At 38.6% G+C, this 24,414-nt stretch overlaps 1 protein-coding gene across 1 annotated transcript in view; it reads right to left on the bottom strand.

The window, feature by feature from the left end:
- The window catches only part of CMC1 (C-X9-C motif containing 1), a 42,735-nt gene extending 18,610 nt beyond the window's left edge, over positions 1-24,125 (bottom strand). Inside the window, exons 1-2 of the mRNA XM_058018777.1 lie at positions 24,030-24,125; positions 11,492-11,584 (exon numbers count right to left, since the gene is read on the bottom strand). Of these exons, the coding sequence (XP_057874760.1) occupies positions 11,492-11,584; positions 24,030-24,054 (118 nt within the window). The 5' untranslated portion in view covers positions 24,055-24,125. The remainder of the gene's footprint in view (positions 1-11,491; positions 11,585-24,029) is intronic.
- Between the last annotated feature and the right edge of the window lie 289 nt (positions 24,126-24,414).

Genomic DNA, 24,414 nt, shown 5'->3' with positions numbered 1-24,414 from the left:
CACCAGGAAACAAAGCAAGATCTGTCTCAAGCCTGGCATGCAAATGTAACAATATATTTTTGATTTTGTGCTTCAAAAAGGACTCTTTAAACATCCCTGAAATGCTGTCATCTGAAAGCTTGAAGGGCATCATTTAGTGTATATTGAAGAGGAGGGAAAAGAAGAATAACTGGACTCTCCTTGGGAGATTCCAGATCACAGCCACAGGGAAAGAAAACTAAAAAGTGAACAACATTACGGGTGATAAAAGTAATACAAGGAAATCCAGAACACGAATATCAGAAGCCCCCCAAAAAAGGCAGTAGTGACTTAAAGAAATCTTTCTTTATACTCATTTTAGGAAAAAGGTAAGAAGGCAGATTTCTTAATACCATAATTGAAGTCCCAAATTCCCTACAACCATTTCAACTCCTTCCCAATACAATGAATAAATACTAAGAGAAGAATTTGTTCACTCCATCCAAGGGAAACTTTCATGCACAGGTGTTCTACATTTTCTTCAAAATTCCTCCTTTCTTACTCACTGTCCCATCAGCATGACTACCTTCCCTCCTTTCCATGATTCCTTTCAAATCCTTTACTAGTATTCCACTCAAATCTAGGATAAAGCAGTTAAACTGCTTTTCTTGTTCCCTAATCATAAATTTAAAGCCTCATCCATACCTCCAAAGCTCTGTACACCTCTAGCAGTCTTTGATCATCTCTTTTCCTATCCTCTGAGCAGTTCTGCAGCTCTTAATTCCTCATCCAAAACACCTCCTGCCTTCTGTTACATGATTACACTTCCTGTAGAGATCCATCCTGATTTGGGGCAGCAAATGTTCCAGGTGCTCTTTTCTGCAGGACTGTTATGAATAAAATTCAGAGGGATGACAATACAGCACAATGTTTTATGACCTTTCAATACTGTAGCCTTTAAGTAAAACACTCTCCAGAGCACAAATCCCCCTACTCTTTTTCTCTGCAGCACCACAGAGACAACTGCTGGAAAGCATTTACAAAAGCAACAAAACTACATTTAGGGGTGGGAAAGAGGGGGATCATTTTTTGTTGTTGTTATTAAAAGGACCTGAAAAATAATGTACAAGAACATAGTTTTATTCAGCAACAGACAACATTGTCTCTAGCATTAAAAAAAACCCACTTGTGCATTGTCAATGTTGTTACCACAGGACCCATTAAATATTACATCAAAGAATAAGTACTAGAGGGACAACTCCCTCAGTTTGAGCTAAGCAATCTTTAGAACTACTGCTCTACATGTAAGAAGAAGCTTAAGATGTTTCCATCCTAAAACAGGATAAAAATTTGAGATTTCACTGTTTTCAGAAAACAATGAAGAACACTTAGACCAAAAAAGCATGAAGAACACTTGGAACATCACCTCTTGTTTAAAGTGTGTGTAGTTGCCAAACTATGTTTCAACTTTGTGTTCACTTATTGCCTGATAAGAACTCTGATTCCTGTCCTTTTTTTCTTTTACTGGTTCTGCAGAGTTGTAACATTCTACACAAAATATGTACAACAGGTATAGGTCTCCAACATACAGGAGATCAAAACTACAACTCTCATAATCCATTGTCTCATTAAATCAAAGTATATTAAGTAAAACCACTACTCCTATTCTGATTTCAATTTAGTATTAATTCCCATTGAGCTTCATTTCAATTTCTGAGGTTTGGATAAGCAATTATCTTTGGCAAATACACTTATCAACTCCACGTGTTTTCTAAAGAATGGACAGAAGTTTTCCCCTATCACCTTATGCCGAATACAAGGTCAATATATTGTTTTTAGGCTGCATGAATGCTCACTAGTTATTGTATTTCTGAATTCACAGAAGCAACATTTTGATCAAACTAAGTTTTATTTTCCACTGCTGAACCTAAAGGTACCTATACAACACATTCTGACTTCTACAGCTGAAAAATAACCTATTTTCTGTGTGAAACTAACCCAAGGGTAATATTAATAATTCATATACAACATAAATATTTATACACAGGCAATGAGAATATAGCATGACCTCTTAGAAGTATTAAGATTTATTTACACTACTTGCTAACTGTGTAACTGTTGAATGCAGTACCTAGGAAGGGTTTATATAGCAAAATTTCAGAGCAACAACTTCATGCACTGTTAAGGACAGGCAGCTAAAACAAGAGATACTGTGAGTCACAAGAACTGCCACTGCTCTGTCCACCCACACCACACTAACATCTCACCGTAACACTCTAACACTGCACCCAGAGGTTATTGCCACCATCAGAATGGATGCAAAAAACCCCTCACAGAATCCCAGCCTTGTGCTCCCTTGCTGGTAATAAGAATGACTGACACAGAAGAATTAAAATGTGTCAAGTGGAAAAGAAAACTCTGAGATCAGCAAACACTGCGTATAACACCTGGGAAAAGACATTAGTCAGGGGCTGGAACTCATCCTTTTGTTGGGAGAACTTGACCATGTCTCCTCCACTCCTCCCCTCCCACGGTTCCCTAAAGACTGATCTAAACACCATGAAATATCCCACGATCATTAGATACAGGTAAGGTTGCATTTCTCTGTTTTTACAGTTTGTACCAATCTTACCTCACCAGGACCCTAAGACACAAAACCAGCTATTCAATCTAGCACTACAGAGTGTACTAGTGGAGAACTGGAAATAATTAGAGCACATAAAAGGCATATCCATCAATGTTAGCATCATTCCTGAAAAAACAAGTTTGGAGAAATTATGATAGAGAAGAGACTTTTAAACCTTTCTCATCAGTGGGCAAAGAATTTCCAAGTACAGATGTCAAATGAAGACAGCAACAATGTTTCAGCTTCAACGGGGAATTTGTCAGGGAGTAGTAATATGACCAAAGGGTGGAAACAACTGATGATTTGGATGCTTAATTTCAAGTTCAACTCTTACAACAATCCAAGAAATTATACAAGAGGACAAAAGCAGTTAGTTTTTGTCTTTCCTTATATACAATTAAGGAAAGAAAAAATCCATTCTGCAAATGTTAAAACAATCTGGAAGAATAGTTTTCCTCCTAAAACTGGATTACCAGCTGAACACCATATAAGAGCTGCAGAAGAAGCAAACCTCTGTTAAACTTTCAGCAGTTAGCTTGGTGAGTGCTCTTCTCATGGATATTACTACCATGTACTACAATAATCCAAAACCACACAGGCATCTTCTTTTTACATCAGCATTTATTAAGAACATGCAATTAATCCAGGCTATATTAATATATTTATGTTGGTCAGAGAAATCAATTTGAAATTCAGGATCTTAGCTGGAAACCAATAAAATCTGTAACTTGAGAAAAGCAAACTGAAAGACTGCACAAAACACAGATAACCTTTTGAGGTTCTCATCTATGAGCTCTGAACTACCAATATCACTTTAATATCTATACATAAAAATCTCTACCAGGTAAGAGAATCAAAATTAGAACAGGGCTTGTAAGATATGGCAACCTGGCTGAAATTGATATTCATTAAAGTACTCTTTGCATGAATAGGAGCATTTGGACTCTGTGGTCTTTATCAGAGCCCCAGCTGGTAATGGTTGAAGGTTAATGCCTTACCCCATTCTGTTCAATTTTCTGTCCTAATTAGTCCTCTAAATCTATAGCTGTGAGCACCAAGTGTCTGTGCTCAAAAGAAACTAATTAATGCTAGCAAATTAGATCAAGTCCAAAGATCCAACAGCCAAACTCTTAAATGCTCCTTGTTAATAGGAAGTGTAGCTGTCAATAACTGCTGTTGGTGGCTATAATGAGGCCTCTTTCTTTCACTGAAAGTGATTTCATTTCTCTTTGTCCCTGTAAAAGCTGTTCCTTTCCCTAATAAATAAAAAAATAAAAAACCCCACACAACTAAGTTGCAGTGGTAACGCTAGCAGCAGTCTGACCCATTTCTTGTCATCAGCTGGGTTGAAATGACATGGACAGGGGTAAGAACAAAAATAATCAAACCAGGCAAGTTCCCTCCCCGAACATTTTCTTCAAAGTGCTCAAAACTACTTGGACCACTGAAATTTCTATCTTCAAGCAAGACAATATGCCTTCATATTTCTTTTCTATAAACTAGCTTAGGGTAGTTCATGCTGTTATCATTCACTCAAGGAAACAAACACACACAAATCTAGAATCTCATGTCTTTAAATTCTAATTTACATATAGCTGCTCTCTCTGCCCAGTTTGATGGAGCAAAGCTCAATATACCATAATCCCTCAAGAGATTGTACTAATTCACATAGTTAAATGTGATGGGAGCAAATTTTCATTGGAAATATATAGCACTGAATAATTTTTCCAAAATAAAAGCTATTGTGTGCAAATAAGAGCATCGTATAAAAATTCAGCATCTTACTCTCAAGGAATGCAAGCCAGAAAAAAGTTCATAGCAATTTACTATTAGTACTAAATATAACTGCAAACTACCAAAACATCTAAAATAATTTAAATAACTGACTACTGCACAACATGTAAAACATAATGTAATATTAATAGCTTCATATAAGGTCATGTGGTCACACAATACGACTATAATATACTTCAATATTCAGATAATAAATATAGCAACAGAGGACAACAGCTTTCCTCCATTCTGCACCTGCAGTTTTGTTGCTGAATTGAAACTATGTTCTCAAATTATACTAACCTTCCTCTCACAAAAAATGGAGTTGCAGAGAATAATGCAGCTTTTTTTTTTTTTTTCATCCTCCTAAGAGAAGGCTATTGTGGTCATAAAAAATCTGTGATTCTTCCACTGTAACTCTCAGGCTTTCCACCAAACTGAATAATATAGACATAAGCACATGTAAGCAATTTCTGATCACAGCAGCTCAATTTAAAAAAAGGTAACAGCAGCTGTCATGTTAACTCATTGATTTTTATCAGTCACTTGATCTTTTTGCTTTGGTCAATTAGAAGATCACTGTGTTCCCACATATTCCTAGGAGATGTGAACTTGAAAAAAAATTGTGAGGACTATATTTTCACAATGATGCAAAGTGGATGAGCAAAGCTCAGCTGTAAATGGTGATTTTAGTTTTAATTTGCTATAAGACAAGAACAGTCATCAAAATTTTTAAGCAGAGCTGTCATGTAATTTCCCTCTACTATCAGTGTTAGCATTTTCTGATGTCAGAACTGTAGGTACCAACAGGTTAATCCTCCCTCAGCATTCAACAAGGGTTGGCAACAATTAACAGAACTCAGTCTGCAATACCAGGGAAAGTAAGAAACATCAAGCAAAATTTGCTAAGGATTTAACACATTTCATTATCTGCATTTCTGATAGGAAAGTATATATAAAAAGAATGTGATTTTAAAGAAGGAGTATCTAAAGGTGTGCTTGGGCATTTAAATGTACAGCACCACATGTAGTTCAATCAGAAATTTCTTTGGATTTCTGGACCTTGCTATGTCAGGTGTAAGGGTCACGGTCTGGAGCAGGTGGCCCCTAGGGGGACAGAGATAATGTCAGTGACAGGACTGTTGAGTAACTGCACATTATCAAAACTCCTGATGACACTGGTCATGCCCAACTGTAGAGAAGCCTGCAGTAGTGTTGCATCCCATCATCTTCACTAAGTATCAACATGAGCCCTGAGGAGGAGAGGGCTAATGGGAAATCTGGAGAATGGGAGGAGGATGGTTGCTCGGAAATGTCCTTTTCCAGCCACACTTTCCAAACCATTTTTAAAGCCCTGCCAAGTATTATGAGATTTTTTTCAGCAATGTAACTCCAGTTGCTTTAATTACACAGCTCCTCCAGACAACAGAACCAACACAACAGTGTTCTTCAGTGAAGGTCCTCAACTCAGTACAAGGAGAAATATCTTCCTTGTGTCTCCCTCGTAAAAATTTTTAAATAGATCAATAATTTTTTTTTAAAGGACAGAACAACCTGTCATCTTGATCAAATGGATGTCTCCCAGAATATGCTTAAAATAAGAAATGGCTACCTCTACTTCACCATCTTTCTAATGGCAGAACCAGGCTGAACTATCTGTCCCTGCAGTGACCCTGAAAATACTGTAGGTCTATTTCCTATTGAATCCTTCAATCATACAAAGGAGTCTCAGTTACAGAAGATGTTTGCAGGTCCTCTTCATGACCCTAAGAGCCCAAATCCAGATGATGTGACAGTAACAGACAACAAAATTCAGAGGAAAGACGTTCAGAACTTAAACCCCTTGTCACTGGAGCAAGTTGCTCTTTTCCCAGGAAAAAAAATGTTGCGACGTTTTGGAAGGTGGGCAGAAATGCTTTACAATACAACCAATACATGAAACATCTACAATAAATATAATACAGAATTAATTTCATTAATGACTCTGTGACCCAGTAATTTCTTTTTGGGTTCTCAATTCAACACTTCTTCAGAGTTTAAACTTTCAACATCTCAAAGTCAGTCAGTTGTTTCTATTTTCCAAGCCAAGTAACCCAAAATTAAATCAAATTAAGCTGACAGCTCAAGTTTCTGTATTTCTGTTACTAAAAAAAAAAAAAACCTATCAATTTCAGTTTCAGAATCTGTAACTTTGAACAGCAGAGTAAGTGCTCTCAAGAAATTAGACAAACTTCTCTTTAGAAATGATTAAGAAACAACTACAGCTCTTGCAAATTTTTCCATGACTGTCCCAAGTTTTAGAGCATGGAGCTGTCCCTAATTTTAGGGCACGGACTCATGGAAAGCAAAGCAGAGCTTGGTGAAACTACAGAACTTCTGATGTGCTAAAGGTCACCATTCTGATGAAAAACACCAACTCCATGTTCCTGAAATTTGCTATGAATTTGCTTTGAAGAAGCTTACTCATATTTAGATTTTATAACTAGAAATTAAAGCAAAACAGGAAAACAGCTTGCTTAAGAAATTATTTCATAAAAGCAGTAAATGAGACAAAGGCTAACAAATGATCCTTTTAGTTACTTAGGTTTGAAATGCAAGGACATGCTGATACAGAAATATATCATTTAATATTGTTTCAGGCAGACTCATGCTATAGTTTGTAAAAGTACAGTGAAACATTCCTTTATGACAATGTTTTTGGGGTTTTTTGTTTGCTCGTTTTTTGACACTTTTGCCCACAATTTCACATACACACATACAATGCATGGATATGAACACAATAAAGCATATTTACATAACGGTCACAGAAAACTGACTAGTATTTCCCAGAAAGCATGTTAACAGAAGTACTACCCAAGTTGACAAAACTACTAATATATCCATTTTCACTGAAAAAAGTACTTGAAAATCCTAAATCACACAAAAATCTTTCTGAAACTGAGAGCTACAAAATTCTGAAGAAACATACAGAACACACAAGAACTTATACTCGAACAATCTGAAAAAAAAAGTTGTAAGCAAATTTCAATAATCTAAGTAAAATGGTATACGAGCAGAGTGGACATACTTTCCATGGTTATTTTTTCCCTAAGTCATTTTGGTAGGCTAACAACCACACACAGCAATGAGCCAGCCTTTTAACTGTGTGCTAGGATCACTTCTTAAGTTAACAAGAGCCTTTTATTTTTTATGTATTTTTGTAACCCTTGGGGTTTCTTTTCCCTGGACAGCTCTGGAACACGTGCTGGACAGGCTGTCATTACTTGCATTATTAGCTCTGATAAGCACACAGCTCTAGGTGGTATAGCTGCAGGCTAAGGTACCGGGCTGGCTACAGATGGACCCTGTGCTCATGCAGAGCACTATTGAATGTACAGGGCTCCCCATAGGGACACATGTGAACCCAGCCTGATCAAGCCAATTGTAAGGGCCCACACTTGTGGAATAGCCTCATTTCCTACAGTACTGATGCATTTATCACAATTTCCTAAAGACAAAAAGAAACAGAGGTCTACTAATAGGAGTTTCTGAAACATGGACTTAACATAAAGCAGAAAAATCCTACATTGAGAGCAAGTTAAATGAGTAACTCTGCCCTCAGTGTAAACAACTCCATTTCATGCATGTGTGTACACTCCACAGCACACAAACCAAGTCACAAGAGCTTTGATTACTTAATTACACAGCTTATGTTCATAGCTTATAATTGTTTACAGCATAAAAAGCATAGCCTCTTTACTCTGATTAACACCTATCCCTGTGTACTAACAAGACAAATTTATTCCAGGAATAATCTCACAATGGATTTATGAGATGGTAAATCTACTGATCACAAAATTGTTTAAGCTTCATCTTCCATGGTTTGGTCTCTCCCCTCCACCCAGATGAAAAGGTGTACAACAAAATAACTGAAGCTCTGCTACCACCTTTTTATTTTAATAGAGGTATTAATGTGGGGTTTTGCTCACCTATTTGACAAAAAAAAATTGTTTCAGAAATACTCAGTTTCTACTTCTAACTTTCACACAATTTGATCAAAGTTGGTGACAGGTGACAGAAGAATTATGGGGAGATGGATGCATCCACAAAACTTACTTTCCTAAAGATACAAAACTAAACTCTACACAGGTGAAAGAAGGAAGAAATTACAAATTTGCTTAACATAACAGAAAAACCATAACATTTGGCTTTAAAATTTATGTAGGAAAAAAGATGGAGAAGCTGCGAGGTAATGGTTCACAGCTCAAGAACCTCCAATATTGGCTGCTGCCACAGAAAATGAAGATGCTGAAACCAAACTCCTCATATTGCACAAAGTTCAGAGGAGAAAAATACATTCACACTGTGCCTTTGGTTAACCTCAAACAATATTATACAAATAGCAAGCTCTCAAAATACTTTTAACCAACATCTTTCAAACGATCCACACCACTGTAATTGCTTTTCATCTTCATTTTTTTTCCCCAACAGGTATAGAATTCAAAGTAAAAATGATTCAACTATTGTTCAAATTTTAAAAAAAGGTCTGTTAAGTCCTTCTGGCAGCGCAGAAGGCACCTATTACATGATGCCACTTTTCTTTGACAGATATTATGGTAACACTACTTTTTAAAATTTTTTGGAGAACCTCTAAAAGCAGATGCTTAAAAATACACTGGTCCACTTTACCTAGACTTGACTCTAGTCATAGAGTGCCCTAGTGATAAAACTCCAGAAACTTCCTTCGAAGTTTCTTAAATAATAGCAAAACACAAAAAGCCACATGCCACTAGGGAAATAACTGTTCTTCCTGTCATGGTAAAACTTGCTGAAATAATTCAGGGAAAATAATATGGCAACAAACTAAAATGCACTCCTTTGTCACTAAATACTGTTGGAAGATGCACAGAAGACACTGCTAAAGATTTGAAGAAACAAGCGTTAAAACAAGTTACATAGTGTGGGAGGTTTGCTATACAGTTGAGTTTGAAAGTAGAGAAGTTTTTAACTTCTCACACCTTGTGGTATTTGCATTTCAACAATAAAATGCACAAAAATATAAATTTTTTTTTGTGAGCCACTAAAGGAAAGATGCACTAGAGAAGATCTATTCTCAACAGGAAGTGGCATCTTGAATAAAAAACAATGTATTATGGAAAAGCTGTGCAAAAGTAGCTACTGATGGAGTGGCTGCTTTGACTGGAATAAGAAAGGAATTCCAGACTAAGGCTACAGAGAGAGCACTGCATGTGAAACTCCTTCACTGCCTCACTCAGAGGTAAGCTATTGCAGCAAAGTAGTTGGAGCCAGGAGTGCACAATGTGCTGCAGGACGGCATCAGTGTTATAACCTGACAAAAATGAGCCCTTTAAATGTTGGCATCTTTACCAGATTTTGTAATGAGATGGGGAGGGGCCACAAAAATCCCTGGCAGCACAGAGAGGTTTGCTCTCCGGATAATTTGTGGCAAAGTGCTTCAAGAGTTGTCTTTTGTAAAAAAAATGTGTCAGGTTTGACAAGTGCTCCAAATCCACTGACCTTTTTGGTGATGACAAGTGGCTGTGAGCAGTTTGCTACCTAGCAGGAATTTCCAAAAACTGAACACTCAATGTGTCCCTTTAAGGTGAAGGTGTCATTTTAATAATGACTAAGAAAGTAACTCCTTTGCAAAAGAAACTTGCATTTTGAAAACAGGTATTTGGATATGTTCACCTAATTATGTAATTTTTGGCTTGGCTTTGTAGGTGAACAAAAAACATGTGTCACCTACAGAAACCTCCTATATCTGTGCACTTTAAAAGGATGTCAACCTTTCTACCTGTTAAAAACCTTTCTAACCTGTTAAAAATCTTCCCAAGGAGAGTTTTAGGGGGTTGAAAACACTGACACGCGTTAGTTTGGAAGAAAAACTGATTGACATCAGGGGAGAAGATAATTTATTAGCCTAATTTCAAGCAAACCATTTGCAAAACTTGTGGATAGGACTGAAAAATGAGTATAGGTAAGTAAAATTACCTCTGTAATTTTACACCTCTGTAAGGTATCTTTTCTAGGCACCTATCAAGTATTGAAATACACCGAATTTAGAACCAGGTATTCAAATTCCTATATCACAGTGTTAAAGATTTTAAAAACTATGATGCATGTTCAGTAATACAGATCTCAATAAAAAGTAGTTATTAGCAGTAATCTTTTTAGATTGATAAATATTTTAAATATTTTAAAATACTGTTTATTTCACCTTTATCTCATCCTTTTCAAACTTCTATTTTTATGTTTTATAATGTATATAACATACACTACAGTGATACATTTACATAATTTATAAATGAATATACTCATATTGGGATTGTGCAGTCAGAAAATTTTTACTGCTGGAGTGCATGAACAAAAGAAGTTTAAAGAGCTCAGATCTGGATGATCGAATGCAAATGCTCTCCACTGAAAGCTGACACTTGTACAGAATAATTCAGTGGCTTTTCATCCCTCTTTACATTCCTCTTATAGCAGCATTCTTGGTTTACCTGTGTGTAAGCAGCCCTCAGCAGAGGGGGTGACACCACTTTAAAGAGTTATTGAAGAGTTATTAATTTAAAGAGTCCAGTGCTCTTCACAAGAAAATGAAAGCAGAAGTGCACTGCATCACTCTATTTCCACATCTGTCTAGTAACGTGTGTGTTTATGTGCATGGATCATTTCAATGCTGGGGCAAGGAAAGGATGCAGTAAGTTGGGAATATTTAAACAAATTTGTTATAATGAGAGAAGCCTTAACTGAAGGCTTGCATGAGGCAGGTTAATTTATTTAATATTAAATATTCATACAGAAACACAATAACTCTTGTGCTCTCACCAGACTGAGACACAATAACTCTTCACATCTCACCATACTGAGATGTGAAAAAAATTTGTATTAATCATACTAAATTCGACAGCCCCTGAGAGTAAAAAATTTTGGAAAATAGTCCAAAATTTTTTACTAAGCAGCCAAAGCCAACACAGCAGATTTATATGCTTCAATACTGGTTTCACAGCGAGCTGACAAAGATGGAGATCACACATATTAATTCTCTGACTACATGATTTCAAAAACAAGGATTATATTCAAGGCACAAAGTGAGTACATCTGATCTCCTAATGAATATTTGACTCTTACCTTGCACCTTATCTGAACACAGCTCCTTGGCTCGATCCCTCATTATTTGTGGAATCAAAACATCTTTTTCTACATGTCTCAGCTTAGAATTTTCTGCAAGAGTGAAAAAAAAAGATAATTTTGAAAAAAAATTTGTTATCCATACATCAGAAAGACTCAATCTAAAGAAATAACACAACATTGTTTATGTAACATACAGGAGTATACTAAAACTGTCACAAACAGCAGCAGAAAGTACCATGAAAAGACTACATAGACCAAAAGGATGGAAAGTCCAAAATTTGCTCAGATACAAATATGAGCATTATCCTGAATATTTCTACTCTGTTTAATATGCACTGTGAACCAAAAATAAAGGAGCAAATTCTGGCAGCACATTTGTATTTCTGCCTTATTGAATAAAAAAACCTGTATACAGACAGCACAGCAATAAAATACTTTTATTTCTTTTTATTATACTAATATTTTTTTTTTATGCCCACGATCTGTATGCACTCTTTCATTCACTAACACAAAGCTGAGAAAAACAGCACACACTAGAGCACAAGCTAGAATTTGTATGGCTATGTGGAAGACTCTGGTTCTTTAGAAGAAAATGAAGTCTCTTCAGTGGAGGATCTAGGAGATTTTTCATTCAGAAATCCAACTCAAAAAGAGAAGTGCTGCTGCCTGATTTCTATACCCAAAAGTAAAGTTGTAGTTCGCTTTCAGCTGTCTCCAGAATTCTCTTGAGTAGAGCTAGTGATTTAGAATAAACAACACAGACCATTAAAAAAATACTGCTTTTCCAAATCCACTTTCTTCAAAACAAAGGGATGAGAATTCATCAAGAACAGTTTTTTATTTCTCAGTTTCTGAGTTTAAAACCCTTTAGAGGACACTGTATAGTCCAATGCACTTATACCAAATACATGGTTTTCATCTTGAAACACACTTTTTATTCATCTTTTGAAGCTGATAACACATTTCAAAATAGCACCGCTTGGGATGCTCACACTATGGAAATTCTACTGTCAGAGATATTTTTGGTGACAATCATTTCAATTTAAAATTACTCATTAAAAAGGAGATGAAATGAAGAAAAAGTGAAAGTGCAATGTACTGAAACTAAGGAAAGAAGCAGGTTTTAAGTTACCATCAACTTTCAAACACCATTTTTCAGAGCATTTTTTGTTACCTCTCTACAAAAAACAACTGAAACCAACATCTGTCATTCTTAGGTCATCATCTTTTAAAGTTTACTAATGCTAAGACATTACACTATAAGACTACACAGTACTGTATGTGATATTAGTAGTGGAATCTAGCAACAACAGAGGATTACAACGAGCAATATACACTAAAGACATTTCTCCTCAAAAATACCCTTCTTAGCATTTCTACATCAGGAAAAAAACCCTTTATTCTGTACATACAACAGAAACACTAAAAGCAAATAGCTCAGACTTAGATTTGCTTCCATGCACTGATTTTCATATTAAAATACTACAAATACCAGATTTCTACAAATATATTATTTTACAGATAAAATGTTACAAATATCCTTCATTTTAACTTCCTGCAGAGCATCAGCGTACCAAACACTTGGTACAGTACATAGGCTAGAGATAAGACAAAGCTGTCAGAAAACTTCCAAGCATGTTTTGCAAACAGGACAAATCAGTTCAGTGGAATGACACGGCAGGAACTGGCACCACCACACTACGTGCCCCCACTCACTCCAGCCAAAGCAAGCTGGCACTGCAGCCTTCCTGCCCTCTCCCCATCCCTATGATCTCTTTTCCCTCTGCCCACACAGTCAGGCTCAGCAGCCCTTTGGTGAATGAAAGGGGAAGTTAATTTCCTTTAAATTAATTTCCTGTTAGGTTATTTTTCAACTAGGTGAATTCCCTGATCCTGTTCACTGTATAACTCCAAAGCCATCCATAAGAGGGAATTCAGTGAGGTGAGGACAAGAAGAAAGACTGAAGTATCATGAGTACTACTGGCTCAGATTACAGCCTTAATTTCTGCTTCCCACACTTTTTCTAAACTCAACTTGGCTATACAGGTGCTTGGAGTACACAAATACAAATGCAGATAGAGTGAATTAAGTGGGTTGCCTGCTGTCACCAAAAGGGAAGTTTTACCAGTGCCACATTGCCCTCACTCACCCCCATTAAATCACCATTTTTAAGCACCTAACCTCGCAGTGAGTAAGTCAAAAAAGCTAACTCAAATACATGTAAAAAGGTGCTTCTCAGCTGATTCACACTTTGGAGTAATTAAATCCACTTATCTGCTTCCCATAATTAGCATCATAGAATAACCTGAGGTGGAAGGGACCCACAAGAATCAGCAAGCCCAACCCTTGGCTCTGCACAGGTTTAACTTTTTTACCACAGCATACATGGAAATGTAGCAGAGAGGAGAGAAGTCTTCAGGGCCTGGGAAGAGCTGCTGGGTTTCCCCTGCTGGCAAAGCTGGATAGAAGCATCCACAATTTTCACAAATGCCAAAGCACAGGCCTCCAGTGCAAGGATCAGCTATCCCTCTACTGACAGAGGGGAGAAGTGGGTAGGAATGCAACTAAAGGAAACAGGACACAGGGCCATCTGGGGAAAAACAAGCAAGCAAGCAAGCAAAGAAAAAGAAAACCAAAAAGAGAAGACTTCCCTGATAGCCCAGAACAGTCCAAAAAGATTGTTGGGTTTTCTCTTAGGTTAAACACCCAATCTTCTGTTTGATTATTCAAAAGAAAGAGGCGTAAGACTGATAGCAAGGAGTAGCTCTACTGGTGTTCACACCAGCACAACCAGAACCATGACAGAACTGTGCTCCAGGCAAATTCCTTCTTTTTAGTCCCATGTTGTCAAGTCTACAAATGCTGAAAATGCAGGAAGGAGAGGGCACATCAGGACACTGGGCAGCATCCAGTAGGCAGAATGAGAAGAGAGCTACAGCAGGAATTCAAAAGTAATTATACAACAGTATAAAGGAAACTACAGTAAACATTATTTATAAACTCATCTACAGCTTTTAGAACAATCTCTGTTGTGAAGTATCAGTTTCAATGGGTTTTTTTAATTTAAAAAAATGTTTGTATTTAGAGGATTTTGCTTTTGTATTTTTAATTAGAAAGTATTTAGTACTTAACAGTGCACGGTAAAAATGATGGCGTTAAACCTAGCCCAAGTGACTGTATGAAAAGTCCAAAGAACTTTAATTATCTTATACTGTCTAAGTTTCAGGCTCTGGGTACAACTACCTCTCCAAATAACCCAAATGCAGATGTTCAGTTTAAGCAGTACTATATTTACTTGTGAGTTTCTACTTGGACATCTTAAATATTCTTCCTCGATTCTCAACTATCCATTGCTTTACAATTACAGTGATTTTCCTTCAACAATCTTAAAACACTTTACTGAAGTCAGTATCCCTAGGATTTACACAAAATAGTTAAGAAAAATAAGGTGGAAATATTAAAAATAGCAGATACCAGATAAAGCAAATGTGTTCACAAGCAAAGTACCTGCACTTCTGATACTGATGTACAAGCATTTCAGATCACCATCAATTCAAGCTATTCATCTCTGCAGTAACATATATGCCAACAACTTTCACAGGAAAAAAAAACCCAAAAAACTCAGAAGAAAGACTTCATCAAAAAATAGGCCACAACCATGATGTAAAACCATCAACCCCTTTTGCCTTTTTTCAACTATATTACAGTTTCCAGAATAAGAGCTTTTTCCCCCTTTTTAAAGTTCACTATTCTGCACTAAGAAAGCTACTTCTTACTCTAATACCAGACACCTGTGAACTAGTCCCTACAGAAGAATCTGCATTTCAACAGTCTTACTCCTGTTTTATTTCATCATGAAAATATTATTTCCAGACAAGTAAGAAATACATTTTCCTACAGTTTGCCTTCTGCATTTGAAAGTTGATACTTTTGGTATCACTCACATGCTCCACACACTTTTCCTGGTCTTCTGGGTAGGCTGTTTGAAGAGATCACGGCCTTTGGCCACAAAGTGAACCATCACATCACCCCAGACAAATGCTAGCAGCAGCTTTTTCTTCTCCCTCTGCCAGCCCAAACTTGGGCATTTTTGTTAGATCAATTTAATACTCTGATAGTTTACCCTTACCTTCTGATGAAATTTCCAAGTACCATCAAACATTACAAGGGACAGATGGATGAACACAGCTAATCAAGTAAAGGTTACAAAACACAGACTAAATACTACTAATGCTAAAAATAAGTATTTTGTAAAAATATACAAAAAGTTAGCCAGAATTAAAACCAAAGGCAGGCTTCCAGCTAAGTCACTAGCTCCTAGAAAATATAAGTCTACAGACAAGGAATCTGTGTGATAGAACTACTGAATGTTTCCTAAAGACTGATCAGCAGATTCCAGAATGCTCCTCTTGGGGACAAAGAACAGAAGAGAAGATAAAGAACAGTTAAAGAAGTTACAACTTTGCCTAAAAAAAAAAAAAAGACAAGGAGAGAAAGCTACAGAAAAGGGAATACCTTTGTGAAAGAGAAATTGTTTTCCATAAAACCTCAGCCCAGTGTAAAGAATTAAAGAGAGAGATTACTTAACTAGGGGATATCCTTATTCACTAAATCACTAAGAAACATTTATGAAATCTATGGAGTTTGGCAAATCTCAGTGTTCATGGTTCTCATTGAATACAATATGTAGGGGTTAAAATTACAGTTGCAATAACAGCCTTCTGTGGTTGATCAAAAACCTTCAGCTGCAAAAGCTCTTTATTGCCATGGAAGGCCAAGGACCACAGCTGGTAATTTTAATAGTTTTTGCTATTTTTCTAAAAATGACCAAACCCCAAAAAACTAATATACATAAAGAGGAATAAGAACATCCCAACCACTAGAACACACCAAATTCACTCTGTACGGAAGCTGGCAAAACAGATGACAAATACTCTGCTGACTTTCTAGTCTCTGACCAAAGGAGCCAGGATGGCCTTGAGAACACCTCAAGCACGGTGTAGAGCTGTGCAGACCTTTAAAGGGGAGAGGAGAATGAAATACAAAGCTGCTTTACAGTCCTAACAACGAAAGGGACTCTAGCAGCTTCTATATTAATTAGAACACTATTACAAGAAGAGAATACCAAGACAAAAGCTTTCTTAGAAGAGTGTCCTGTGAGAAGTCATGTAATCTCCCCACTCCATTCAACACAGCTAGTAACTGATTTGCTCACCCTTTACTCATCCTGCTGGTAGTTAACATCTCTGCTCTCACCTCTTTCACGACTTCTTGTAGCAGGGACACAGATTACTCAGAAAAGTTGAAATCTGCTCTACCCAGCTACTTAAAGAACCTCACACTTTCTCCATCCAAAGGGAACTGAGTCAAGCAATTCCAGTAACAGTTGTTGAAATGTGCATTTCTAGTTATACAATCTATAATTCGGATTTTCTTGATTTCTTTATTTAGCCACATTCAAAAAGTGTTCAAAACAGTACTTTAAATACTATTGCTTTTTCATTAAGAATCATAGTATGTATGAAGAACAGAGAAAGTTTTAGTAACTTTACATCATTTTAATTAGCAATTTTACTACCTCATGCTTTTCTTGGAAGTCCAGTTCGATTAACTTTTAAGCATCAGTTATGTTCCTTACTAGAAAAAATGCTTTAGAAAGTTCAGTCAAGGTTCATGAATCCAAGTTAAAATACAACAAAATATAAATTTGAAAAGCAATCACTTTCATTAGTTTGGGAGATTGAGAAATGCGGAGCCATAAATGGAATCTTCTTTTTTATTACATCTTAATAGTTTATCCTACCAGTTGCCATCAAAGGTAAACAGTTGAGAGTAGACAGATTTCAAAGATACTCTTCTTTTTTAAGCTAAAAAATAAAACTCAAACAAAGTATCAATAAGAACTTCAGTACTAGAAATAGCAATTACTAAAGTGAAAAGGGAAGAAAACCAAGGAGATGCAGAATTACCATTCTTTAACCTACATCACATTTAAAGAAAATCTCCACTACAAAGAAGCTGTTTTCCTGGAAAGGAAGGTCTTGTTTTAATCTGTGACAAGTCTACTAAAACTTGAATTTAACAGCCATTCTGTCATTTCTTCCACATGCAGATCTATAGTTTGCACAATACTTGATATGGTTTGGAGAATGAATAACAAGTTTATAAAAAAGTTGCAAAGTTGCATTAATTTAGAGGATTCAGTTATTCTTCATGCCACTCGGTAAAAATTGTTTCTGTGAGGTAAATACTCCATTTCATTACAAAGTTTTGCTTTAGAACACTTGCCTATGAGATAATTATAAAATACACTGGAAAAGTAAACTTTTCTAAATAACAGAAGGAGCAGCAGAGTGTCCACTGCCTGCTTATTGGCAAACACTCCTTTTATCAATCAGACTATTGGTTCTAGACATTACTTTTTCTTTTTTTTTTTACAAAAAAATAATCAGATCTATTTTAGTGTTTTGAGTAAGCAAATATGATAAGAGCTTAGTACTCCTCTAGGAAAAGAACACATTCAACTCAAAATTTTCATCTCCATTATTCTGCCTAGCTTATTCCCCTTGTATTAAATAAAAATTACCATTCTTAGATTAATTCATGTGAATCATTTATGCCTATGTGCATCATAAAAACTTCTCCAACAAGTCTGTATCATTGAATCAGACTGCATCAACTACTCAAAACCTCTGTTTGAAAACACCCAGTCACACATGGGAACAAATTCATTTAGAGATAGACCCATTAAAGTCATGGGAGAAAAAAACAACTTATCTTTCTAAAATCTTAGGGTCTTTTCCTACAATTGTATTTGATGTATCAATTAATCCTTTAAGTATCCAATCCTGTAGCCTTTGGGAGGGCTTCTGTGCCTTTACTGACAAGGAATTCAAGGGGTCAAAGCTACAGAATAATTTCAGCATCCTGCTTTGTAAACCTGAGCCCTAAAAAAACCCTACAGAATCCTTTAAAGGTTAAGAATTTTATCAAAGACATCCAGTGTGAACTGATGGATGATGGACCAGGACCAAAGAAACACCTTTATACATATGTGAAATGCTACAGAGTTTGGTAATTTCATTTGCACATCAGTGTTTGCATACAAACTAGAGCCTTAAGCAGCAAGCTTCTACAGAGGTTTTAAAATACAGAAGGACAATATGAAATGACAGAAGTGTTATAATCCAAATGAAACTAGATCTGTGATACTCTGAAACCCTAATTTAAAAGCAAAAGAAACTTATCAATGCAGCTTTTCTACGCAGTATCCTTTTTTATTCTTCTTTAAATGTATACGAATAAATTTAATTGTATTTTAAAAGTTACAGATTTTGAGATCTTTTTAATACTGACAACATTTTAAATTAAGATGGAGTACAGGGATGACAACAGCAGGGAAAATTTCCAAAGCTTTAACTTCTCACCATTCTATCATCACCTCAAAGTCAATTTTCACCTTTTTCACTGGCTGAATTTGTTATCTTACATTTTGCTTTCGGGCTCGTGTTCCTGCAATATGGCGGTACTGGATTACGAGAATGCTGTTTGCTAAAAGTGAACAATGGCTGTATTACAGCAAGTCTGTAATGCCTAGAAAGAAAAGGAAAAGCACATTTTCTTGTTAATTACATGCAGACTGCAAATGCTCATACATCTAGTGAGTAATAACTAAAGCCAAGCCAACACAAGGAGATATTTTTATACTGCTGATCACACAGCAAATCCAGTTACAGGGCCTGAAAATTAATTACAGATTAGGATATTTACTACTGGAAATAATGCAGCTTCATTAACACATAGCCTGTACCATTGTTCAAGTATGACACACTTGCCAGTTAGAAAAACTTAAGCTGTGAGCTACCTATAAAGGGAACACCTCAGCCCACCTCAAATCCCATCTGAAAACAGGTAAGAATTCCAGCAAAATGCAGAAAACACAGATAGGGCTGTGGGCTGACCAAGGATTAAACTAGCAGAGCCAGCCCTAATTCCCCTATTGTAAATCTTCACTTGGTAACTGATGCAAAATCCTCAACATAACTTTCTGTCACTTAAACAAAACACCATGCAGCAGGATTTCAGCAACCAAATACATTCCAGGGGTTTTTCTGAGAAGCTAAAATATACTAACAGTACAGACACAATTCAAATCCTACATATAGGACAGGGTGGCACACTTTTTAAAAAGTCAAGCCCACACATTTGAGCACCTCTCGGGTCTGAAATCAGTCCCAAGTGTAAAATCCCTATTTTTTCTATGCCCTTTCTAACTAACAGTGAATGGTGTCCAAGAATTTAATTGCTTACTTCCACTTGGAGTAAGAAACAGAGAAAGGTCCTAAAAACCCACAAACTATCTGAATTGTATAAACCAAACAGATCACATGAAATAGAGCTAAGCAGTGACATAAGGAACTGTGCAAGAACTTGCACCAGAAACAAGAGATGAGTAAGAAGTAAATCCAACATAGAAAGAACAAAGTACTCAATATGGACAAGGAAGGGATGCAGGAAAATCTAACAAGCAACAAATCCCCCAGTTATCACAAGAAGAGACATTAAGCACCTAAAATTTGCCACCATGCTCAATACTAATAATCAGCTGCTCCAGCACTACATAATTTTCAGAAGCGTGTGACAAGATGGAATGAAAAACAATGTATATCACAAAAAAAAGTTTCATTATAGAAACAAATCTGCCCAAACTCCTGGAGAGCTTGAATATTTAGCTCTTCAGCTACTCCTTTCAAGATAAAATTTACACCTTTCATTCCAAATAAAGAACATCACACAAAAATGAAGAGCAAGGCTTATGAATAACAGGACTGAATAACATTCTTCTTGCAATTTTAAAAAAAAATTCTTTAACTGGAAGTAAGGATTAAGAGACAAACGAAAAACAATGCTTACCTTTGACTTCTGTACCTCTGTAGTAAATGAGCAATCAGTACACACAATATAAATGAATGAACATCTTGGAACCTAACATCAGGGATATGATTAAAACACACCAGTGTTCTCAAGTTTCAGAGCATGAGGTGACAAGGCTAAAAACGTGTCAGTTACATTAACACAAGGACTGCAGATGTTATTCTGGTAACTTATGTTATTAGTCACAAAACTTATCTAAAAGAAGTTTAATTAAAGTTGAAAAAGAACAGCTGAAAAACAACTTTTCCTTTTACTTCTACATTTTTCCCTTTAAATTCAACATTGCTTTATCCCTCATTATTTTATCCTTTCAGTCTTTTGAAGCTATAATTTAATTCTTTTCAGTGTATTCTTCTAGCTCTAGTCTTACTGCCCTTGCCACTTTGAAACAAGTCACATCCTTTCTGCAAGCCAAATTGTCTCTGTCCACTGATAAAACCATTTTATTTAGCAACCTACACTTCCACCTGAGATGAAGAAATAGACATGTTAAGTAGCTTAAAATATCCAAACAGTCTTCAGACCCTCTGTTTTTAACCCCTATGTCAAGGATAGGTACCAAAATCTGTATTGTCTATCTCAGCTATCGTCCATGACTCCACTTTATGCATCTGTGAATGTTCAAGTAGGGATCCAAACATCACCACCTGAAAATGACAGCTATAACCAAGTGCACAGTAAAAATAAAATGAACTTTCTCATAACCCATGGCCTCTACCACTAAAAACTGCACCCTACATAGCTTCGGAAGTGCTGCACACAAAAATCAAATTCAGGGCTGGGCTACAGGACATTGATTTTGGAGAAGGAGAAAACAAAATAGTGTAACATTTTCCTAAACTGGGAGAAGCTGTTGACTCCCTGAAAGGCAGAGAGACCCTCTAGGAAGACCTATACAAATTAAGGGCTGAACAATCAGCAGCCATGTGAAGTTTAACACAGTTTAACACCTGGGATGGAGCAATTCCAGACGTACAGAGAGACTGGGGGAAAAGCATCTGGAGAGCAGCACTGCAGAAAAGGACCTGGGGGTCCTGGAGAGTGGAATGAGAGCCAGCAGTGCCCTGGCAGCCAGGAGGGCCAGCCCTGTCCTGGGGGCATCAGGGACAGCATCACCAGCCAGGCAAGGGAGGGGACTGTCCTGCTCTGCTCTGAGCTGGGGCAGACTCACCTCGAGTCCTGTGTGTTTTGGGCTCCACAATACAAAAAGAATATAAAACTTTAGGAGAGCGTCAAAAGGAGAGCTATAAAGCTGTTGAGGGGCCCAGAGGAGAGGAAGAGCCTAGAAGCACTCAAGGAGCAGCTGAGGTCACTTGTTTGTTCAGCCTGGAGACTGAAGGGAGACCTCACTGCAGTCTCAAGCTTTCTCACAAGGGGAAAAGCAGAAGCTTTAAGCTGAGTTACAGGAGGTTTTTTAAGCTGGATATTAGGAAAAGATTTTTCACCCAGATGGTGGCTGGGCACTTGAACAGGCTCTCCAAGGATGTTCTCATGACACCAAGCAGGACAGAGTTCAAGAAGTGTTTGGACAACACACTCAAGCACATGGTCTGATTCTCTGGGAAGTCTTGGAGAAGTCAGGGCCAGGAATTGGACTTGAGGATCCTTGTGGGTCTATTCCAACTCAGGATAATCTGTGATTTTATAAACATAAAATCTCGTGAACATGTTTACAGCCAATTTATTTATTGGAAATAATTACCTAATGACACAACCACAGTTTCTTCCCAAACTGTGGCTATCAAAAAACTCCTCCCATACAAATCACAACATAATTCACAGGTTCTACAACCTGAGTTTCAAGAGAACTCCTTGATATTCACTCCCTACTCCCTTTCAAAGCCATGAGAATACTTGTGTCTTTTGTGACCATAAAATGAATTATCAGTCATGGTAACAATTTACAGAACTGTGATCCTCCCTCTTTTTCTCATATTTGAGCCAAGAAGGAGTTAACAACGATGACATTAAAACCTGCCACACCAGGGTATTTGGGTTAACACCTTGCTAACATGAACAGGGCAGCTCACACCTCTTGCAGCAATTGTTCCAGTTTCTCTACTACCTCACTTAGACATCTCCACGTTTAGTTCATTCTGAGGTTTTCAACAGAACTGTATAAGCCAGAAACTGATGGGGAGCGGGGGAGGGCAGCAAAAGATAGTGGATAACAAGGTAGCAGATTTAGAGAGGTGTTAGTAAGCAATGTCACTGCTCAGATGAATCTCAGTATTGGTGCCACACAGCAGATACACCCTTAGCAGTCCTATCACAGCTAACACACAACCACAGTATAGTTTGGGAGGAACAGATAATGTCATTACATACATAAATATGGAAGCAGAATGCCAATGACTTCAGTGTTTGGTGCCATGCCTTTTATTCTGCACTGAAAACACAACAGGTGGAATTGCTGGGATTGGCTCAGTTGGTTACAGCATGCTGCTAACAACACCAAGGTTGTGGGTTTGATCCCATTATGGACCATTTACTTAAGAGTCAAACGATCCTTGCAGGTCCCTTACAGCTCAGCCTATTCTGTGAATCTGTGAATTAACTAATAACTAGGCTTTTTCCACAGGACAACTGGGAAGTGAAATTACACTGTAGATGAACATCCACCACTTGAAATGCCACGCTAAGATTTATAATGTTTTCTTGATTAAGAGATCGATGCGTAGAGGATACCATCAATAAACCCAGAACTTGACTACTCTATGAATGCCTTGTTTGCAAGGCCTGGAGACCCAGGCCTTGGGTCTGGTCTCCAGGCCTTGTCCAGCTTTCCATCAGAAACTGAGAAGGTCTAGGTTTCCATGAGAAACTGAGAGCCTGGCCTCGGCCAGCATCCTTCAGCTTTTGGAGAAGCAGCCACAGGCGGCAGGGACCGAGGCGCACAGCCAGGACCACTGCAGGGCACCAGCACCTACGGGAGACTCAACACCTTGCATTAGCTGAAGAGAACGGCCTTTTAAGACACCAAGCCGAAGGCGCCTGACTCGGGAACCGCGGGCACAGCGAGTGAACACTGCATGGGTATAAAGGCCACGGGTTTACATTCACTCCTGAGGACACGTGTCTATAGCCATTCGGACAAGACATCGGTAGCACGAAGCCGAGGACAGCACAATCTCGGTGCTTTGCCTTTACGTTGGTTACACAGCCAGAGAGGCCACAGCAGGCACCCGCAGGCACCTGGACGCCCCGGGGCTGCCTTCGCCCCGCGTCCCGCCGCTGGAGGTCACGGCGGCGGCAGAGCGGCAAGGAGGGAAGGAGGGAGGTGGCGCCGGGAGCCCGCTGAGGGCACCAGGAACGTCCCAGCCCGCCGGGAACACCGCGGAGGCCGGGCCGGAGCCCCCCAGGGTGGCCCTTCGCAGCACCCACCGGCGGTGCGCCGCAGCCCACGCCACCGCCCTCTCCGCTGGGTGCGAAGGGCCAGCGGAAAGCGACGGGGGTTTCCCACAGGAAGCCTGGCGAGGCGAGCGGCGGTGGGGGAGAGGAGGGCGGGGGTGAAGTGGGTATGTCTGGGGGGCGCTCCGCCGCCCCGCCGTCCTCCCTTCTTCCCTCCCTCTTTCCCGCCCGCCCGTCGGCCGCCCCTACCTGCGGCGCCGGGGGCAGGCTCCATCTGCGGCCCCACGCAGCGGCGGCAGCTGCGCACAGCGTGCCCGCCCTTCCCCGGCCCTGCGGCGCAGGCGCGGTGCGGCCCGGCCGCCCCGGCCGCTCCTCCCCGCGCCGGGCGGGGACCGGGGGCGGGAGCGCTGAGGGCGGAGGTGCCGCGCGTGTGGGCGTGTGGGCACGGGGGCGGCCCTGCGGCACCGCGACTGGGCCGCCGCCGCGACTGAGCCGCCACCGCGGTGATTTCCTGACCGTGGGTGGGCTCATACTCCGTGAGTCACCGAGGGATCAGAAAATCACAGAATGGTCAGGTTGAAACGGGGTCGCAGTGGGTCATCTTGTCCAACCTACCTGCGCAAACAGGGTCGTC

Source organism: Melospiza georgiana, chromosome 1 (assembly GCF_028018845.1).
Source record: "Melospiza georgiana isolate bMelGeo1 chromosome 1, bMelGeo1.pri, whole genome shotgun sequence".
NCBI classification, from domain to species: Eukaryota; Metazoa; Chordata; class Aves; order Passeriformes; family Passerellidae; genus Melospiza; species Melospiza georgiana.
The sequence above is the reverse complement of the archived record's forward strand: the minus strand, read 5'-3'. Positions and strand labels throughout refer to the sequence as shown.